Raw genomic sequence first — 17,637 nt, forward strand, 5'->3', positions numbered from 1 at the left:
TAATCCGATAAGGGACATCCTAGCCCAGGGCTGCATAATGGGTGGGGCATGAGACTTGGGAGGGGCTCGCTCTAGTGTCTCATCCTGCAAAGGAGACAGCTGTAATGGCACGTGAGAAAGACGTTGGGAGATGCTAGGGACTGGCCAGATAAGAGACAGCGTAGCCCAGAGCTGAACAATGGGTGGAGAAAGACGCTCGGAAGGCACCCTCCCTAGTTTCTCAGGCTGTAAAAGAGGTGGCTGTAATGCTTGTGAGAAAGACCTTGGGAGAAGGAGGGAAGAAGCGGTGCCTATAGAATAATCCGATGAGGGACAGCCTAGCCCAGGGCTGCATAATGGGTGGGGCATGAGACTTGGGAGGGGCTCTCTCTAGTGTCTCATCCTGCACAGGAGACAGCTGTAATGGCATGTGAGAAAGACCTTGGGAGATGCTAGGGAATGGCCAGATAAGAGACAGCGTAGCCCAGAGCTGCATAATGGGTGGAGAAAGATGCTCGGAAGGCACCCTCCCAACTTGGTCCAGCTGTAAAGGCGACGGCAGGAAAATTTTACTTTCGGATTTGTAAGCTTCTCTTAATGTAGCTTTGCAAGTCCAACTAGCTCACCTGGGCATGCTTCCTGTTGGGTCTACCTGGTAAGGCTGGCCCTTATGAATCTGGGCGGGGTCAAAACGAAGGAACTGGGAGCTGTTTTCCCTTCAGTTTACTGGCTGGAATCAAACACACCCAGCAGCTAGCAGGGCCATCAGCATTCTGAAGCTGACAGTGTCATTACTCCTTTTTCTTCTTTTTTCTTTTTGGCATTCTGCTAGGCTCGGGGCGTTGCGTTTTTGTGTTGGTTGGTGACTTCGCCCACAGGACACAATGCCTTCCTGTGCATATATCTGCTATGGAGGCTGCAGGTGTGGAGTTGGTCGTTCGTTTGTTTGCTTGCTTGCAAGCAAAGCCAGAGAGGGCAGAGTTATTAATCTCTCGATATAACAAAATGAGATGCTGTGCAGTGTTATATTTTTAACACAAAGCTTGGTATGTGTGTGTGTGGGGGGGGGGGAGACCAGCAGGTTTTAAATACAGATAGTCCTTGACTAATTTCTGTGGCTAAGTGCAGACAGTTGCCAAGTGGGTTCTACCCTCATTTTACGACCATTCCTGCCAGAGTTGTTAAGTGAATCGCTGCCGTTGTTAAGTTAGCAACACGGTTGTTAAGCGGATCTGGCTTCCTCCGTTGACTTTGCTTGTCAGATGGTCGTAAAAGGGGATCACATGACCCCCCCGGGACGCTGCGACCATCGTAAATAGGAGTCAGTTGCCAAGCGTCCGAATTTTGACCACGTGACCGTGGGGATGCTGAAATGGTCGTTAACGGTGAAAAATGGGCGTAAGTCACCTTATTCAGTGCCGTTGTAACTTCAAACGGTCACTAAATAAACAGTTGTAAATTGAGGACGACCTGTATGTTGTGTTATGTGACGGGGATATAATTGGCAAATGGATTGTGGGCTGTTACGTGGGGGGGCGGTTTAAATGGAAGGCACGAAATTTAAGACGGGCCTTTTGCACTTAAGGGGAAAGAGATGGCATGAAACAACGAATAGGGGGTCACAATGGGTTGGCCCCCATTTTTCCTTTAGAATGCTAATCGTGGAACCAGACGGTATCTTACGAGATCACGTAGTCCACCCCACTGTTCAGGACAAGGGCTCTCTCAAAGATCTGGAATACTGCGGCCAATTTTGGTCACCCTATCACAAAAAAGATGTTGAGAGTTTGGGGAAAAAAATCAGAGAAGAGCAACTAAGATGATCGAAGTCCTGGAGACCAAACCAGACGAAGAACGGCTGCGGGACCTGGGTCTGGCTAGTCTAAAGAAAAGAAGAAATAGGGGAGACAGGATAACAGTCTTCCAGTAACCTGGAATTAAGGAGAAACTTCCTGACAGTGTGGACAATCAACCAGTGGAACAGCTTGCCACCAGAAATCATGGAGGGAGGGAGAGAGGGAAGGGAAGGGAAGGGAAGGGAAGGGAAGGGAAGGAAGGAAGGAAGGAAGGAAGGAAGGAAGGAAGGAAGGAAGGAAGGAAGCAAGCAACCTGGAATTAAGGAGAAACTTCCTGACAGTGCGGACAATCAACCAGTGGAACAGCTTGCCACCAGAAGTTGTGGGTGCTCCATCATTGGAGGTTTTTAAGAAGAGACTGGGCGTTCACTTATCTGAGACAGTATAGGTTCTCCTGCCTGAGTGGGGGGCTGGACTAGAAGACCTCCAAGGTCCCTTCCAGCTCTATTCTATTTTATCTCTGAAAAATCTGTCCTTCCAGCCTCTGTTTTAAGCCCTGCAGTCAAAGAGCTCAGCTTTCCACCTTCTTTCCCAGTGAGTCCACTTAACCTACCTTGCAGGCCTGTGGTTGAAAGCAGAGCAGGTGGGGGGGGGAGGTCCCCGTCCCCCCCCCCAGTTGACATGCTTGAACAAGAAAAGCAAACTTTTTTTTTTTTTAATAAAATTTTACTTTTGAGTGCCGCCGGTTACGAGTTTAGCAGAATGTTTTGGCAAGGCAGGTCGTGATTCTAACTTGTTTGGCAGCTGGTAAAGGCTGCTTGGTTCAAATGTTTACATGCACACTTCATTCTTTGTTTTTGACACAAAGGTGTTGGCAGTTTTCTCCTGGGTTGGCTGGAGGCCAATGACTTATTTGGCCAGCCGAATGAAGACGAGGCTGTTGAGTTGCCTCGAGTGCATGCTTGAATCTTTCATATTTTTTTTGCAGCTTTAGCTGACCAAGAGATAAGGTAGAGGGGGTTGATTTTGATTTTGATTTTGATTTTTTTCCCGTGCGTGCGTGGTTAAATTCTGGGTTTTCTTTCCTCATTAAAGTAGACTCTGACCCAGTTATAGCATAGCTTTTTTCCCTCCCTTTCATTACTACCCAGTTTTAATTTGCAAAGAAATTTAAACCCATCGGCTTTCTCAAATCCTGTGCTGGGAGGGGAGGTGGGGGGCTCACCAGGTTTGGGGTAACTTCACAGCGGATCAGACCACCCATATGGGCTTCCTTTTTTCCACTGTAGGCCCCGGAAGTAATCATGTCCCAACATTATGATGCCAAAGCTGATCTGTGGAGCATTGGGACAATAATTTACCAGTGTCTGACGGGAAAAGCACCTTTTCAGGTAAGGTGAAAAGTTCTTTTTTGTTCATTTCCCCTCTGACTTTGGGAGTTTCTTTTTTTCTTTTTAAACACATTTTATTGGTTTTTTTAAATTCTTAAGAAAAAGTACTCAGGACCCACAGTGGTGGTTGGGTGGTCAAACATTCAAAAGTAAAGACATATATAAACAACTCAGCTCAATACATTTCACTATCCCCTCTCTATTCCCCTCAAGTAACATGATACATTTAAATATTCCATTTCTATTTTAAATTTCTATTACTATTAAACCTGTTTTATAACTTTATCAGTTTACAATTGCAGTAGTTTAAATTTAAAAAAAGAAATTATCAATTCTAATTCTTAACCTCTCACATCCCTCATTTGAGCGCCAATCTCATTTATTTCTTCTTCCACTACACAATAGATATCCTAATAGCAATAAAATATTAATCAGCCCTATACATATGTAATCCCAGTGACTTTGGAAGTTTCTTAAGTGTGTTGCTGTTGCACAGTTTCCAGGCTGCCCTGAATTTTGGCGTCTGATGGACACAGGCTTGATATTAATCAGTATTTTTCAAACTCAGCCACTTTAAGATGGCTGGATTTCCAGTGCCCAGAATTCCCCGCCCCAGCATGTATGGACTTCAGTTCCCAGAATTCCTCAGGCAGCATGCTTTAACTTTTTTTTGCATATGTAATAGCAGCAGAATAGAGATGAAAAGGAGGCCACCAGGCGATCCTTCTCATTCTGCACCGTGGGAGGGATAATTTGGTGAAGAGGGATGACATCTCCAACAGAGATAAAGGAAGAAGGCAAAACGGATGCCTTTGAGTGGCGGAGATAGGGGAGGTACTGTACCTCGACTTATGACCACAACCGAGCCCAAAATTTCCATTGCTAAGCAAGACGGTTGTTAACTGAACTCTGCCCCATTTTACGACTTGTCTCGCTACAGTTGTTAAGTGAACCTGACTTCCCCATATAGAGTTTGCTTCTCAGAAGGTTGAAAAAAAGGAGGCCATGTAAGCAGCTGAATTTTGATCACGTGACCAAGGGGATGCTACAGTGGTCGTAAATGCGAAAAACGGTCGTCTCTTTCCTCCATGCGGTTGTAACTGTGAAACAGTCACTAAATGAACTCTTGTAAGTCAGGGACTGTCTGTACAAGGAGCAGGAGGGAAGGCCCAAATGATAAAAGTCACAGAAAGCGCCGTCGTAAATACGAGTCAGTTGCCAAGCGTCTGAATTCTGATCATGTAACTGGGGATGCTGCAGGGGTCGTAAGTGTGAAACATGGTCATAGGACTCTTTTTTTTCCCCAGTGCTGTTGTAACTTTGAATGGTCACTAAATGAGCTGTTCTAAGGTTGTTCTTTATTGGAAGCTTGGAGAAGAAGATCAGGATCTGTGTTTGGAGCGAAGGATTTGCCTCCTAAAATGTGAAAGACTTTAACACTTCCTGACTTTTTAAGAGTTTTTTTTTTTGAATCTTCGGCCCTAGGAAGAGAAAGAGAAAAAGAGTTTTGGGTTGGAGATTAAGCAAATGTTTGCTTGTTGTGATTTCACACAGCCAGAGGGCCACTGGCTCGGTCCCCCTCTGGAGATAACTGAAAGTTTTTGAAGTTGTTCCTGAATAAATAACCCAATCGAGTGTGTTTTTGTGTAAATATTTCAACTGATTCTAGATCATTCTGCCCCCTTTTAGCAATTGGATTACGTTCAATGAGATGATTCTGTTTATTCTGTTTCAATTTGTAGAAGTGGGAGGACCAGATTCCTTGGGAATTGTCAATTTGTAGAAGTGGGAGGACCAGATTCCTTGGGAATCGTCAATTTGTAGAAGTGGGAGGACCAGATTCCTTGGGAATCGTCTGTTTTTTCCCTTTGGGTATTGTGATCTGTTTCCGATGCTCTCCGTTGACCGGTCCTTGGGTGTAAGGTGTAACCCTGCTAAGGACATTCCAAGGATGACTTCGATGTCATTTTTGTGCCCTTCCCAAGTTGGCTTAGCCCATCTATGTGTTGGGGTTAAGTTGACCTTTTAGAACAACCCAGATGATAAGAGGCTAGCAGGAAAAACTCGATAAGGTGGACAGCTGAAGGAATTGGATGGGTTTAGCCTGGAGTGGAGAAGACTTCAGAACAGAATAAAATAATAGAGTTGGAAGGGTCTCCTAGTCCAGCCCCCTGCTCAGGCAGGAGACCCTATACCATTTTAGACAAATGATTGTCCAATCTCTTCTTAAAAACCTCCAGTGATGGAGCACCCACGACTTCTGGAGGCAAGCCGTTCCACTGGTTAATTGTTCTCACTGTCAGGAAATTCCTTCTTAGTTCCAGGTTGCTTCTGTCCTTGATGAGTTTCCATTTGTTGCTTCTTGTCCTGCCTTCTGGTGCTTTGAAGAATAATTTGACCCCCTCTTCTTTGGGGCAGCCCCTCAGATATTAGAACACTGCTATCATGTCACCGCCTCGTCCTTCTTTTCATTAAACTAGACATACCCAATTCCTGCAACCATTCTTTATATGTTCCCCACTCAACTTCAGTAAAACCCACTAGCATCTGGAAGATTAGAAGATGAGGCAGAATTATTCAAACATCTTCCAGCTCAGGACAAGAAACAAAGAATGTAGACTTCATTGGACATGTTTAAATAGGGTGAGTGGCTTTTGAAGATGGTGTAGTGAATTTCTGCACCGGGCAGAAGGTCAGGTTAAATCATTTTCAATATCCCTCTCAATTCTTCTATTCTTCAGGTTTATGAAATCCTGGTGGATGGCTTAGCATATTGTGTGCATTCATCTCCTTGTGGTTTAATGGTGTCAACTAAAGTCATTGTGGCTAACCAACTTGTTTGAGGGCAACATTTGAGAGCTGCTTCCTTAGATGGGGCTCAATCTGTAACTTCTCTGGTTGATGCTTGTCACTTGTACACTCCACAGCTGTGTGTATGTGAACGCCTCTGAGCATTTGGAAAAGCTCCAGCTTGACTTAAGAATCTTCTCATGGTTACTATTAGTAGAGGATGAATTGTTGACACTTAGATTCTTCCTTGATCCCAAAAAGTGTCCTTTGAATCAAGTGGGATCCTTTGGGTCTTTCTGGATATGTCCATCAAGTTTTCTCCAGAGCTGTGTAAAGTGGGTTTCTGTTAACCATTTCTGTGATTTTTGTGGGACAGTCTTGAGAGATGTTTCTGATGTTTATTTATTTATTTATTTATTTATTTATTTATTTATTTATTTATGAGACTTATATACCGCTTTAAGTGCAAGCACTCTCTAAGCGGTGTACACCAGTAAGCAATGTATATATATATATTTACATTGCCCCCAACAATCTGGGTCCTCATTTTACCTACCCCGGAAGGATGGAAGGCTGAGTCAACCTTGAGCCGGTGAGATTTGAATCGCTGACCTGCTGAACACAGTCAGCTAAAGTGGCCTGCAGTAGTGCACTCTTAACTGCTGCGCCACCGGCTCTCCTTTCCAAGAAACTAATCAAGGTCAACCACCCTTAATCAACTCACGCCTGACTTCAGCACTGTTATCTACACAACCTCTGAAGCCATGAACTTAACAACCTGACCCATTTTTGTCCTGCAGAGAGAGAGGTGAATGCCGATTAGATAAGATGATGAATTTTAGAAAGCTGTCAAAATGCAGAAATGCCTTGCCTTCCAGCAAACTGGTCTTTTAAAAATAATAATAGTAATAATAAAACAGACCTCAAATACTGTCCTGGGAAAAGGAAGGGAAAATTCAAAACAGTCAGATTTGCCTATATTGCCCAAAGCCATTTAATGTTATGCAAATGTTGCCTACCCAAGAGGGCTTTAAAAGGATGGGCAGTTCCAGCATAGGAAAAGCAAACAAAAGTTTCCATAAAGTTGTAGAGATAAAGGCATTGTTCCTAATGGGAGGTCCCGTAATTTTAATGGTTTTATTTTAATACTTTTTGTTTAATGGCATTGTTAGTTCCCCAGTGCACATGCCATGCAACCGGTGGAAACAATGAATAAATACACTCCATAAAATGTCCATTTTAAACAGCAGCCAGAACATCACAAAGCAAAATGAGCTTGCACAGGACCAAAATGCTACAGCATTTCATTCGAAACGCCTGGTTGTAAACAACTGTTTCCCAATTCAGCTGATACAGGTAGTCCTCAACTGAACGACTACAATTCAGCCCAAATTTTCTGTTGCTAAGCGAGAACATTGGTTAGGTGAATTTTGCCCCATTTTATGACCTTGCCACAGTGGTTAAGGAAATCACTGCAGTTGTGAAGTTAGCAATACGGTTGCTAAATTAACCTGGCTTGACTTGCCAGAAGGGAACAAAATGGGTTCACTTGAACCCGGGACACTAGCAGCCATCGTGAATAGAATAGAATAGAATAGAATAGAATAGAATGGGACCTTGGAGGTCTTCTAGTCCAGCCCCCCACTCAAGCAGGAGAACCTACACCATCTCAAACAAGTGACTGTCTAGTCCTTTCTTAAAAGCCTCCAGTAATGGAGCACCCACGATTTCCAGAGGCAAGCAGTTCCACTGGTTAATTGTCCTCACTATCAGGAAGTTTCTCCTTAATTCCAGGTTGCTTCTCTCTTTGGTCGGTTTCCAACCATTGTTTCTGGTCCTGCCCTCTGGGACTTGAAGTCCAGTCATCTTAGAGAACCACTTCTAGAGATAGACCCAAGCAAGAGCTTTCTACTATAACAAATAAACAGTAAAAATTCCAACGGTACTTCTACATTCTAGCCACAGGATTTGCTTTCCCTGGCTTGGAAATCAAAGCCATGGCTTGTTGAGTAAACCATGGTGCCCGGATGAGATGACAGGCCTTCTCTGTGGTGGCCCCAACCCTTTGGAACTCTTGAGTCCCCCAAATCCATAAAGATCCCACCGTTAAAAAAAAGATACTTAAAGGGAGTTTTATTTCATTGGGATGTCAAGCCTTGTTCATTTTTTTTGACATCTCCCTTGACTGGATTTAATTAATTATTGGGGTTGTTCTTGCTATTTCTGATTTATTCTGGTTGCTTCTATAATGAAAGGTGTTGTAACTCTTCCCTTCCCCATGAGTGGGGTGGGCTCTCAACACTATCAAACCAGTAAAGAAAACTATGGTTTACAAAGCTGGCCACTAAGCCCAAACCAGGCACACCATCCTGGCTTAAACAGAGCAGGGGGGAAAAGGCGCAAGGCTTTTGAACGCCAATTATTATAAATAGAACTCAGCATTATAAATAGAACTCAGCAGCTGTTGACATTTTTCATAGTGAATTTCTGGCTTTTCTACCCTAAAAATCTGCTGATCTGAAAATTCTGGATGCTTGGATGCCCGTCTCCTTGTTTCAAGTCTAACCTGTTGGGAGAGGAAGCTCACTTTGAATCGTGTAAAAAGCCAACTGCAAAGAGATTGCTGCCTTTTTTTTTAAAGCTGTCCACATGACGTATGGAAGCCGTGTGTTTCCTATGTTTTGCTCACTGGTGCTCTTCAGGCTGCTGGTTCAGCAGTTCTTTCTGGCCAACTTGAATATGTATTTTGGGTCTGGCAGGAGACGGAGACGTTGTAAGTGTCCTGGCTGCCTATGCCCAACCTGGCTGCCCTCTTGGTATCCTGGAAATGGGATTCTTTGAAGTCTCCACCAGCTTGGCCAAAGGTTGCTCAGAAATCCTAGGAGCAACCAAGACATAACGGAATAAAATAGTGGGAAAGGACCTTGGAGATCTTCTAGTCCAACCCCCTGCTCAGGCAGGAGACCCCATGCCATTCCAGACAAATAGCTGTCCAATCTCTTCTTAAAAACGTCCAGTGTTAGAGCACCCACAACTTCTAGTGGCAAGCCATTCCACTGATTAATTGTTCTCACTGTCAGGAAGTTTCTCCTTAGTTCTAGGTTGCTTCTCTCCTTGCTTAGTTTCCATCCGTTGCTTCTTGTCCTGCCTTCAGGCGCTTTGGAGAATAGCTTGACTCCTTCTTCTTTGTGGCAACCCCTGAGATATTAGAACACAGTTATCATGTCCCCCCTCATCCTTCTCTTCATTAAACTAGACAGACCCAATTCCAGCAACCGTTCCCTGTAAGTTTTAGCCTCCAGTCCCCTAATCATCTTTGTTGCTCTTCTCTGCACTCTTTCTAGAGTCTCAACGTCTTTTTTACATCGTGGTGACCAAAACTGGATGTGGCCTTACCAAGGCATTATAAAGTGGTATTCACACTTCACGTGATCTTGATTCTATCCCTCTGTTAATATCCCAACTAGGTGGTTAAAGGAGTGAAAAGAGAGATCTGTTCTGTGGTCTTCCCAAATTCAGGCTCCACCATCCTATCCATATCATTGGTTACAATGGTTTTGGTCAATGGGGGATTATGGGAGTTGAAGTCCACTCCTCTTAAAAGCTTGAAAAACACCGGTCTAGAGTTTGGGACTATTTCCTTCCTGCCCTTTTGCTGTTTTGCCTGGGCTTCTTCACGTGCTTCATAAGTGGTTTTTAATGCTCTCTGGGGCCACCTGCTTTTCCTATCACTTTATTTGGGGAACAGATTCCAAGGCCGCACAGCTGAAGGAGAGCTGATCTGTGAGAGCCATTTTCTTGCAAGCAGATGAGAGATGCTGGACCTTCTGGAATCTGTCATTTGGCCCACTTTCCTTCTGAGCCAAAGGAGGAGGGGGAGACCTTGAGCTCGCCCCACCCACAGCATTCAGCGTTGCCCCCAATGGATCACACTGCCGTCTCCTTCCTCTACTTGTGTTGCAAACATCTTATTTTTAAGCCAGATGCCAACGGTGCACGTCACTAAACAGGCCAGGTGCATGCGTGGGTAAAATAAACCTAGACCTAGCTATGAAGCTGATCAGAGGCTTATTATGGCATCTTGTCCTGATCGTTTCTCGAAACCGAGCTCAGTCAAATTGCATCTGTTAAGCACAAAGTTCCAGGCTGATTTATAATAATAAATATCATCTATTATAAGGTCTATCGGTGGGCCAACGGCTATAATAACATCTTGGAAGGTACAACAAGTCCTTCTAATAAGATGTTAGAAGGTCTAGGAGGGCCTGTTTGGTGTAATGGTGAAGGCAACAGGGAGGAAACCAGGAGACTCTGAATTCTAGTCCTGCCTTAGAAACAAACTGAGTTGGGTGACTTTGGGCCAGTCACCCTGCCTCAGCCCTTAGGAAGGAAGCAATGGCAAACCACTTCTGAAAAACGTTGCCAAGAAAACGTCAGGGATCCGTCCAGGTAGTTGCCAAGAGTCAACATTGACTTTAAGGTGTACGTGCAGGCATGCGCATGCACACACACACACACACACACACACACACACACACACCACACATACACACAGAGGGAGAGAGAGAGAGAAGGAGGGAGGGAGGGAGGGAGAGAAATAATCTATTAGCAAAGCTTGATTCAATTTGCCAGAATCTAACGCAGTGGTTCTCAACCTGTGGGTCGGGACCCCATTTGGGGTCGAACGACCATTTCACGGGGGTCGCCAAACAAGGCTGTCCACCATTTTTCCCCCTTTTCTTTGGCCATGCCCCTGGCACCCGGTGATGTATAAGTGGTTGGGGGTCACCACAACATGGGGAACTGTATTATGGGGTTGCGGCATTAGAAAGGTTGAGAACCACTGATCTAACGGATTGGTTTGGACAAAACTCAGCAGCCCTTTTTCGTGCGGCTGCAGATAAAAACAAGATCGCCAACATGATCGCCAACGTCCGATAACGGATATGGCACAAGAAGAAGCTTTGGGAAAGAAAGGGCACCCCAGAATTATTACAGGAAGTGTTGCAAACGGTGGTCCTTACAAACAAGTCGCCATTTCTAAGGCCAGCATTTTGTGGGATTTTGGTTCAGGATGTGCTGGAGACCAAACACGCCAATGTCAATATTGCGAGAGGCAGATAAATTCCATGGAAGGCGAGATCAATTTTACATGAATCTTCTTCAGGATGTAAAATCATAAATCGTGTGTACAGCAGCTGAATTTTTTGTATTTTAACTACTAACTGTAGGGGACACATTGTTTCTGTTTTTATTCTAGACCTCTTCCTGTTTTAGGTTTATCATCTGGATAAATAAATAACTGTACTCACATAGTAACACACTAGCAAAAGTTATAATCGCTGGTTTATTTTGCTAACGTTTAGTATATTATTGTATCTGTTTGCTTCCCTGTGTGGCTGTTCTGTTTCGTTCTTTGAAATTTTGCTGGTTGTCGACCGGATAAATATTACAGATAATCCATTTGTTTAGAGACCATTCAAAGTTACAACAGCACTTTAAAAAGTGACTTATAACCAGTACTCACACTTACAACCAGTACACCCGTTTACAACCCTGAAAGCATTCTCATGGTCACATGATCAAAACATAGGCACTGGCAACTGGCATGGATTTACGATGGTGGTAGCATCCGGTGTCTGGTGATCACCATTTGTGGTCTTCCCAACCGGCTTTGACAACCAATATCAGTGGGGGGAAGTTGATTTGCTTAACAATTTTGCTTAACAATCATGGCAAAAAGTTTGTGAAGCCTCTGTCTTGCTTAACCATGGAGATTCTCATCCCAATTGTGATCGTAAGTTGATAGATAGATAGATAGATAGATAGATAGATAGATAGATAGATAGATAGATGGATAGATGGATTGGGTTGGAGAGAGAGAGAGAGAGAGAAGGAGAGAGATTGCAGCTACAAGCCATGTTGTAACGTCCTGCAATAGAAAAGTTGCAAACAACTATTACAAATACAATGGGATAAGATCAGACTGTGGGATAAATAACGTGCAAATAGAGAACATTATTTGCTCTCTCTCTCACCCCCCCCCCCAGAGATTGGGTGGTTGGATAGGTAAATGATAGAGAGAGATAATAGATGATAGAGATAATAGATGAGAGAGAGAGAGAGAGAGACAGACAGACTGATTGGGTGGTTGGATAGATGGATGGATGGATGGATGGATGGATGGATGGATGGATGGATGGATGGGTAGGTAGGTAGGTAGGTAGGTAGATAGATAGATAGATAGATAGATAGATAGATAGATAGATAGATAGATAGATAGATAGATAGATAGATAGATAGAATATTGTGAAGGACAGGGGTGAATGCCCACCACCATCTCATTTCATCCTCCCCAAATCCCTCAGTGACCTCTCCCCAGAGGCTGGTGATGGACCCCTCAGGATGGATAGGCTGATTTTTGGCTACCGAAGCCTTGCATCGCAACCAAGCAATGAGTCCATCTTTACTAACCCTCTCCTTTCCCTCCCTGGGCAGGCCAGCAGTCCTCAAGACCTGCGTCTCTTCTATGAGAAAAACAAGACGCTCCTGCCAAAGTAAGTCTCCCAGCCGGCTGGCCTTTTTTTCACCTCCCCCTCCCTCCCTCCCTCCCTCCCTCGTTCCCCTCTGCACCGCCTGTTCCTTGTTGTGTTTTCAGGCGGCACCTGTCCCCTCATGTGCTCTGCCGACGGGTTTAGCAACCCCTTGGCAACTGGCCTTTTCTGCTCTCTAGCTAGGAATGACGGATCTCGGCAACCGGCACGCCAGCTTGGTTACCTCGGCTGACTTGGTTACCTCGGCTGACCTTGCCGGGTCTAAATATTTTAAGCAGCGGGGTGGGGAGAACAGGCAGGGTGGGGAAGCGAGGATCCCAAATCTCTGCCAGAGCCACTCACTTCGGCCAAGCGTCCCAAGCTCCTCGGGTTTTATTTTTCTTCCTTTCTTCCCAACCCAAACTAAATGTAAGAACAAGCATTGCTCCCAAGTTCTCGATGGCCCATTTTACTGGGCTTGCCTTAAAAGGGTTGCAGTTGGGTGGCGAGCCTGTATATCGCTCTTTGAGGAAACAGGAGTTCCAGAAAAAGGAAATTTGTGGAAGGAGTTGTCAGCGTTCACCTTTAGCGTCGAGTTGTGGTTTGTTGCAACTAGGCTGGGTTGAGAAGTCCTAGGGGGCAGGTTCGTATGCCAGAGCAGTGTTTCTCAACCTGAGCAAGGTTAAGATGGATGGATTTCAGCTCCCAGAATTCCCCAGCTGGCATGCTTTCAGATGGGTGGACTTCAGCTCCCAGAATTCCCCAGCCGGCATGTTTTAAGACGGGTTGACTTCAACTCCCAGAATTCCCCAGTTGGCATGCTTTAAGACAGGAAGACTTCAACTCCAGAAAAACCTAGCCAGCAGGCTTTAAGATTTTATATTATTTATCTATTCAGTTTGCTTGATGCCCATTTCACCGCAAAGTAACTCTGGGTTAAGATGGGGGGACTTCAACTCCCAAAGTTCCCCAGCCAAGGTGCTGGCTTGGGAATTCTGGAAGTTGCAGTCCATTCATGCATCTTAACAACGCTAAGGTTGAAAACCAAGAATTGGGTATGTCCAGTCTAATGAAAAGAAGGACTAGGGGAGACGTGATAACAGTATTCCAATATTTGAGGGGCTGCCACAAAGAAGGGGGGGGGGTCAAACTATTTTCCAAAGCACCAAAAGGCAAGACAAGAAATGGAATTTATCAAGGACAGAAGCAACCTAGAACTAAAGGGAATTTTCCTGACACCGAGAACAAATAAACCAGTGGAACAACTTGCCTCCAGAATTCCAATTTCTCGGGGTCTGCCCCAAAGAAGAGGAAGTCAAGCTATTTTCCAAGGCGCCGGAAGGCAGGACAAGAAGCAACGGATGGAAACTCATCAAGGAGAGAAGCAACCTAGAACTAAGGAGAAACTTCCTGAAAGTGAGAACAATTAACCAGTGGAACAACCTGCCTCCAGAAGTGGTGAATGCTCCAACACTGGAAGTTTTTAAGAAGAGACTGGACAGCCATTTGTCTGAAATGGTATAGGGTTTCCTGCCTGAACAGGGGGTTGGACTAGATGACCTCCAAGGTCCCTTCCAACTTTATTATTATTATTATTGCTGGAGGCTTTCGAGAAGAGACTGGACTGAAATGGCATGCTTGAGCTGGGGTTGGACTAGAAGACCTCCAAAGTCCCTTCCGCCTCTAATTTTTCTATGTTCTAAACACTGTGCTAGATGATGCAGGCCAAGCCAGCAGGAATGACTTTGCTGGCCTTGTAATAGCATGCTGTTGGCTACAGGCCAAAAAGGAAGTCAGGGCTGGCCAAAACCCCAACTTGGATTTAATTTGATTTGATTCCAGTGATGTTTCCATTTCATTTGAAAGAAAGTAAAGGACATTAAGCCTAGTTAATTGGCTTGCCCTCTTAATCGTTTTTTTTTTTTTGTCTTTTGATCAGATTAAAAACCTTCAGGGTGGGGAGCTTTGACGGGGCTGTCAAGATGGATCCAAAATTTAGGCAAGCAACCTGTGAACGATCTTCAGTGGCCTTTAGGTCATTTGCAAAAGGGGGGGCGGAGGCTGGAGTTACTCATCCCCCCCACCTCATAAATCAGATCAAAAGTTGGGTAACTTGTTTAATATCCCCTTAAGCAGTTGAATTGGAGATTTATTTATTTTTTTCTGCTTGCAAATCTGTGATTTGAACAAACATGCAATCTCAGGTAGGAGAGATGATCGGGAATCTGTTTTGCTATTTTTAAAAATCTTGTTATTAAATAAAACCTTGACGGCGGTACAGGTAGTCCTCATGTAGCGGCTGCCTCTTTTAGTGACCGTTCGGATTTATGAAAGCGATGAAAAAATGCAATGCTGCCACCCGAACTTACTTCGACAACTTCTGCAGGTGCATAAAGCAAAGCAAAGCTGAAGTTAAGATCACAAGGGAAGGTTGCAGTTTCATTGAGCGACCACTTCGCTTAACGACGGAGTCGCTGGTCCCATTGCGGTGGCTGAATGAGGATTCCCTGTAGACGTTTGCACTATAAAGGTGCCGGGAAGAAAGAAAACCGTTGCGGTTTTGTCTAAAGACTTCGGAGCAAAGGAAAGGAGAGCAGCTAAACGATAGGAGAATTAGTCTTTTTTATTTTATTTTATTTTTTTAAAAAGCAGAATTAATTAAGATAGAAACACCCCCAGCTAGGCAAAAGATCTTTGTGCAGGCTGGGTTATACCCAAAAGGCATTCGAGGATCATCTGAAGACCAGGATTGTGTTGCGTGTGGTTGCAAAATTTGAGATTTGTGAGCTCTTTCACACCCCCTTCTGCAAACGTCTTCTCCTTCAACTGTAACGACAATCCCTCCTTGTTAAGTGGGGAGGGGGGGCAACTTGACAAACAGTTGGGTAGCTGCTGTCTGTATTCCAGGAACTGCCCAGAAGGCAGATTTCCTAGAAATTCCCAGGATTTTGAAAAGATACTGCAAAAGACGTGGGAGAAGGCTTCTGTTTTGCATCCAGCTAGTTGGGGAGGGGGGCCGATTGTTTACCCTGTGTTTCCCGACTCTTTGATTTCCCTGCAAGAGAGAGGAAGGGAGATAGAAAATCCAGGGGACATCCACACACACACCCAAAATTACCACCCCGGTTAAACACTGTCATTTGTGAATGGCAGAAGGCGACTGCTTGGAACTGAAGGGGGGGGGGAGACCTTTGCAAGGGATCAAATCCAGCCAGATCTTGGAGAGGTTAGGTTTCAAAGACTGAAATGGCTGGCTGCTGTGATGCTGGTGCCGAATCCGGCTTTTCCAAAACAGCCAGCTGTGTTTTGTGGCAAATGCCATCCATTTGTCTGGACGGGAATAGAGAGTTGGAAGGGACCTTGGAGGTCTTCTAGTCCAACCCCCCGTACTCAAACAGAGACCCTAGACCATTCTGGAGAAAAGTCTGTCCAATCTCTTCTTGAAAAACCTGCAGGGATGGGGGCACCTGGCAGCCTTGCTTTATTGGGTAATTTCCCTTTGTAAAGCAAATCTATAAACACACAAACTGCATGCACACACAAAGACACACGCAGAGAGACAGACAGACAGACAGACAGAGAAAAAAAAGAGAGACAGAGAGAGAGAGAGACAGAGAGAGAGACAGACAGACAAAGAGAGAGACAGAGACAGACAGAGAGAGACAGAGACAGAGAGACAGAGACAGACACACACAGAGAGAGACAGACACACAAAGAGAGACAGAAAGAGACAAAGAGACAGACAGAGAGAGACAGAGAGACAGAGACAGACACACACAGAGAGAGACAGACACACAAAGAGAGACAGAGAGACAGTCAGACAGACAGACAAACAGACACACAGAGAGAGAGTCTTCCAATATTGAGGAAGGTTGTTGTCATCTCTTCTCCAAAGCACCTGAGGGCAGGACAAGAAGTAACAGATGGAAACTTATCCAAGAGAGATCCAATCTAGAATTTCCTGACAATGAGAACAAATCATCAACATTTAGAAGTTGCGGGTGCTCCATCCCTGGAGTTTTTCAAGAAGAGACTAAACTTGTCTGGAATGGCATAGGGTCTCCTGCTTGAGCCGGGCGTTGGACTAGAAGACCTCCAAGGTCCCTTCCAATTCTGTTATTCTGATATGTGGAGGAAGAGGAGAAGGAGGAAGAGGGGGAGGAGGAGGAGGAGGAGGAGAAACAGAAGGAGAATGAGAAAGAGAAAAAAGAGAGAAAGAGAAAGAGAAGAATCTCCTGCTTGAGCAGGGGGTTGGACTAGAAGACCTCCAAGGTCCCTTCCCTGTTATTCTGCATTCTGAAAATGTTGCATATATGCAGTGCTTTTTTGTTAAAAAAAAAAAGGTGTCGGAACTCACGCACGTCATACAACCCGCCTTGCCTACCCTACAAGGTTCCATCCCAAAAAAGATGCCGGAACTCCGTTCTGGGCGTTCTGTGACAAAAAAAGCCCTCCATATATTGTGCGTTTGTGTCTGAATTGTGCATAAATGCATTGCTAGGCATAAGATCCGAAGATCTGAAGATCCGAAAGTTAACAACGAAGGTGCTTTTCTTCATTCTTTTTAAAATGTGTTTTTTTCCCCCTGTTTGTTTTGTTTTTAAGCATCCCAAGGGAAACCTCTGCCCATCTGAGACAACTTCTTTTAGGGCTCTTGGAACGAAATTACAAAGACCGCATGGATTTTGGTAAGAAGCGTTTGCACATCGTTTAAATCCAACAGGGGAAACCTGGATAGCCAGTTAGTTTTGTGTTTCTTAACCTCTCTTTCTTTTCCTTTCAAAAACAAACTGAAATCACATCGCAAATCCAACTTATGATTCAGAACGAGTGTTTATTATTGTTGTTGTTGTTGTTTAAAAGAAATCTGTGTTTGGTTTTTTTTTTTCAATTTAATATTGAAACGTAACCTGCAGCATTCTCCAGATTTTTATTTTAATTTTTTATTTTTCCAAACTCTCCCCCATGCATATACCGTGATATTTATCAGATGTTAACATACATTCTTTTTACATTCATATATAAGATACTTTTAATAAAATGAAATAAATACATACACATGACTTTTGGTGTTGCTCGCCCATTTCCCCTTTCACTGTATCCACACTCCTTCTTCTCTACCTTCTTTCTCCCTTTCTTCTCTTCCCT

At 44.4% G+C, this 17,637-nt stretch overlaps 1 protein-coding gene across 2 annotated transcripts in view; it reads left to right on the top strand.

The window, feature by feature from the left end:
* The window catches only part of ULK1 (unc-51 like autophagy activating kinase 1), a 75,474-nt gene that overhangs the window by 26,180 nt on the left and 31,657 nt on the right, over window positions 1-17,637 (top strand). For both annotated transcript variants that reach the window (XM_039332337.1, XM_039332336.1), the window contains exons 10-12: window positions 3,065-3,166; window positions 12,455-12,513; window positions 17,095-17,177. In XM_039332337.1, the coding sequence (XP_039188271.1) occupies window positions 3,065-3,166; window positions 12,455-12,513; window positions 17,095-17,177 (244 nt within the window). The remainder of the gene's footprint in view (window positions 1-3,064; window positions 3,167-12,454; window positions 12,514-17,094; window positions 17,178-17,637) is intronic.

The sequence above is a fragment of the Crotalus tigris genome, unplaced genomic scaffold (genome assembly GCF_016545835.1).
Source record: "Crotalus tigris isolate CLP2741 ecotype Arizona unplaced genomic scaffold, ASM1654583v1 scf7180000024461.2689607, whole genome shotgun sequence".
NCBI classification, from domain to species: domain Eukaryota; kingdom Metazoa; phylum Chordata; class Lepidosauria; order Squamata; family Viperidae; genus Crotalus; species Crotalus tigris.